This window comes from Ooceraea biroi, unplaced genomic scaffold (genome assembly GCF_003672135.1).
Source record: "Ooceraea biroi isolate clonal line C1 unplaced genomic scaffold, Obir_v5.4 UnassembledTig98, whole genome shotgun sequence".
NCBI classification, from domain to species: domain Eukaryota; kingdom Metazoa; phylum Arthropoda; class Insecta; order Hymenoptera; family Formicidae; genus Ooceraea; species Ooceraea biroi.
The window spans coordinates 1-4879 of NW_020825192.1; the positions used below are offsets into that span (position 1 = coordinate 1).

The 4879-nt window shown below is 33.8% G+C and overlaps 1 protein-coding gene across 1 annotated transcript; it reads left to right on the forward strand.

Moving 5' to 3' along the window:
* The first annotated feature begins 2404 nt into the window (after positions 1-2404).
* Positions 2405-4341, forward strand: LOC113563548. The gene has a single exon (XM_026975201.1). It carries the CDS (start codon positions 2755-2757, stop codon positions 4339-4341), a length of 1587 nt encoding a protein of 528 aa, XP_026831002.1. The 5' UTR covers positions 2405-2754.
* Positions 4342-4879: the final 538 nt, after the last annotated feature.

The following is a 4879-nucleotide window of genomic DNA, read 5'->3' on the forward strand; positions in this document are numbered from 1 at the left end:
GATTTATTATTTCAATCAGGTGCCGACAAGTCACCGTCTTTTATAATTAGTCATCATGATATAATATTCCTCGTGAATTTAAATCTTTATTCCTTTGTTACTTAACGCTGTGTTCACTGTCTTATTCAAATTAATATTTAAATAATTCTGTAATGCTCACAAATTTAATCCTTAAAATTATAACGCTTGACATATGCATCTTATATGCTCCTAGTCTTATGCATGAATTATTATAAGACCCTGCATACGTCTACTTAATAATATAACGCACTTAGTGAAATAATAATCATTATTAATTATTGTGAAATCAATTATTGGTATCGTGAGCCTTTAATAATGTAATTAAATCATCTAAAATTATTATTTCAAGATTCCATTCTAATAAACTTATAAAATCTCACTCAACCAATAATTGTCTTATATATATAGGGATGCCTATATATATAGATATACACGTGTATGTACTTGCACGTCTATTCTTTGGTTATTATAAAATTAGTAATAAAGCAACTATTGGTGTGCCGGGTTTAATATTATAATTAAACCGTATAAAATTATTATTCCAATACAATATTAGTCTTAATTAATTCATAAAATCTTAAATAACCAATAATTCTTTTATGGGTTATACGCACCTATATAAGTGTGTTCGTATATGATATGGTTAATATACTTAATTATTAACGGATTAAATGCGTAATTAATATATACTTAAATTAATGCTCAGTAACATAAAATATTCCATTAAATAAATTCAATAATCCTTACTATGAACGTAATACCATGTGTAATATACTTTTATTCATAATTAATTAACGATTTATTCTTTTCTTAATATTTTTGGGTTAAACAACTTATTTCCTTTTATATTAAATTGTTCACTAATTGATTTTCACTTTAATTGTTTTTAACTTTGTAACTTCTAAACTATTAATATTTCATTAAAACTTTCTACACTATAAATATTGAAAAATAACGCTGATTTGTTTAACAAATAGTGACTTTGCAATTTTTGTGGTTTCTCAATGATCCCGTGGTGCGATAAGAAAAATTTCATCATAGGTACCATCAGCCTAGCTAAAAATGATGATTCCCAAAAGTTGTTGGTCACTTCCGTAAAAATGATTATTTTCAAAATCTGAGGTCCCTATTAGTTTCCTCTTATGACCTAGATGCTTCAATATAATTATAACAAATTATTTCCTTACGGTTCAAATTTTAGACCCAAAAATTTAGTAAAATTTTATTGCAATTTCGTAACTTTAAATACGTACTTCTTTTTGACTAAGATTGTAGACAAATATTCTACATTCTTTTACTCATAAAATGTTTCTCCTTTTATGTTAATAAAATAATCTTTAATTTTTTATACGATAAATCACTTCAAATGTGGTAATACAATTTACTACACTCACAAAACTATTTCATTGTATAATAAAATCAATTCCAAAATTTACTCCTTTAATTGTTATTAATAACAACTTATGACCTTGTACAACAATCAACACCAAATGTCTCCGTAAATTATAATAACTATCAAAGCTACACCGTCACTTAATAAAACTCAATTCCGCCGGCATTATTTTTACTCTTGTCTTAAATAACTAATTGATTTTTCCTGTTTTTATATAATAACCGACCCTATTGGTTTTACCGAAAATTACCTACTTGCAAAGGACTTTACTATAGTATAATAAAATCCATTTCAAATCAATTTGTTTCTTTGTTATTAAAAATAATTAAATATTTTATCCTGTCAAGAACCCAAATGTATTAAGCCAAATTTGTAATACTTATCAATGGCTATATAACCATATAATAAGATATATTTTTAAATTAATTCTTTCAATTATTACAACTAACATTAATACTTTTTATATAATAAACAATATTAAGTAGCTCAATGGTTTTGCTACACCTATAAAAACCTTCATGGTATTACAGTTCAAACGATCTCAAATATTACCAATCTCGTAATATTATATTATAAATCTACCAAATTATTAATGATAAACGTGTCAAAATTATTTTATTTAACTGCTTGAATATATAAAACTGTTTTTATATAGTTTACTGATTTCTGTATGTTTTTGTGCTTTTAATATTTTCTTTTCCTTTTATATATGTTAATATTATTACTTCATAAATTTTTATATTAAAACTAGTATCAAGCTAAAGCTTTTAACATAATAAATGTGTCGGTTAGGTTGCTAAGTAAATAATATTCTTGGTTAGGTTAATAACAGACTACTGTACGTAAGCCTGTGGTTAATAATAAGTAGTGAAGCAAAAATGGTAAGTATCAATGGCGCTCAAAAATAACTATCAGTGGTTATACATTAATAATTAATATTGCAAATAAAAAAATTAAAAATGGGTGTGAGGTGGACGCCAGGACGTCACACCAGCATTAATATTGAAACTTCGGTTGGCCCTATGGAAGGAATATTCCAGACACTACATTATTTTACAAATTGTTTTAATACAATGATTTTTCGATGTGCCATGTGTAACAATAAATTATCCAATATTGTTATGATAGATCAATGTGAAAGATGTTACTTAAAATTTAGGAATTTAAGAACACGAGGCCAATTACAAGATTCAGATTTGTTAACTACTTGTTTCATTTATAATTTGGAAAAAAATGAGCTAACACACTCATGCGTGTCAGGTTAAAAGCATGTGGTAACACCAAACGAATTATTGGCGATATTTATTAAGCTGAATGATTGTAACATTGTCCATAGAACAATGAAGCCGTTATCAGGAATTATGTTATTTGTATTAATCCCCACAACCTATGGACTCATTGGATTCGATTGTGGAGGTCAGCATTTAAATGTAACCACAGTATCATTGCTAGGTGTCAGAGACTGTGAACTTAAGCACCAATCGTTAATTACATCTGACACACACATTCAGTTACTACAACTCGCGGAATATAATTACGTGGAAGTGATACAGTGCAAAGTTGAAATATCGCGAGTGATACAATACTGTGGAATGCATTCGCATATATCAGCTGTAGCCAATGCACGACTAGAGTACCTACAGGAAGTTTCCAGAGTCAAGTGCTACCACGCTTTTCAGGAAGGGACCTTCTCCATAGGACTGGGAGGGATCGTCACCAAACTGAAGCCTAATACTACCACCGTTCACAGCATCCTGCTTGCCGGAACGATAAACCATGATGGAACCTGCAAGGGTACACAATTCTCCGACCCTTACGGGACTTGGCACAACGTCGTAGTTGATGGAACTGTACGGATATCATTAAAGTCATCCTATGTTCCTGTGCACCTAAATTCTGGAAAAGTAATGCTAAGATCAGGAACTGTCTGCACACTGAGCGACGGTTTTTGCATCGATTTTGACGATGGATATTCATATTGGAAACCAATGCCCACATCGTCTTGTAATTTCCACCAGTACAACGTACTGTATGAAGGAACGGCAGTTAAAATGAATGGAATAATGGATACCATTCATCAGACTATTTATACTCTTGTCAGTCAGGATACAACTTTTGCCTTGACAGCAGGAGGAAGTCAAGCCGTGTGTGGATACACCCTACTCACCACGGAGCATCCTAAACTATTTATCTTGGAGGCAGAAAAGGGAAACACCTTCGCGGAGCGAAGAGACATCCCTGTGGAGAACCTCGATATTTTCACCTACGTCAACTCTAAATTCGTGTACGTAGAAAAACATATACGACATCAGATGACATCGTTGTATCGTGACGTTATTCAACAACGTTGCGAGTTGGAAAAGGAAGTGTTAAAAAACACACTGTCCTTCGCTACTCTTCAGCCAGACGAATTCGCTTATCGGCTCATGAAAGGACCAGGTTACATGGCCGTCACTGCAGGGGAAGCCGTTCATGTCATCAAGTGTATACCAGTGGACGTCATCGTACGCCGCACTAAGGAATGTTATATTGAGCTACCGGTTACAGTACGCAACACTTCCCTCTTTATCACACCAAAATCACACGTGTTGACCAAGATGGGAACCATACGAGAGTGTAGCTACGAATTGCCAACCCTTTATCGAATTGAGGATACATGGATTGAACTTATTCCGGAGCCACGTGTTCGCAGAACATCGTTGCAGCAGTTACAACCTATGACAAGTATGTCATGGAATTATTTAACGCCGGGACCACTAGCTTCCAGCGGAATATATTCCCAGGCGGATCTTGATAAAATCAGGGATCATATAATGTTCCCTGCTGAAAAGCCAGCGTACTTAACAGCATGGCTCGTGGAATCACCGGACACGTCATGCCTGACGATACCATGTCCATTTACAACTTATTGGATGAAGCATCATTAAACAAAATTGCTGAGTCAACTGCTAAACGGATCTGGGGCGGATTCATCACATTTGGATCAGCCACAGCTGGAGTTTTTGGAGTATTATTAGTAGTACGACTAATCAAGCTAGCCATCGACACGATGATACATGGTTATGCTCTACATTCAGCCTACGGATGCAGTCTGTACGTGCTAGGAGCTATCTGGAGCTCCTTGACTCATCTGCTACTCTATTTGGCCAGAGGTACAGCCAAACGCAGCCACACGGATGGACGAGCAGATCCCGAGGAACAACGATCATCGGAACCTGTGGAACCAGTATTATCGCAGTCTTTGTCGCAGAACAACCCTAGCAATCAGTCAACTTCGCCGCAGGTGACTGACAGTGAAACCATTGTATACACAGACTTACAAAAACGTTTGCGTGAATATTAGAACCATTTCCTCGATTGCATCGGAAATGTTCTTAAATAAGGGGGGGATGTGACGTCCTGACGTCCACCTCACACCCATTTTTAATTTTTTTTATTTGCAATATTAATTATTAATGTATAACC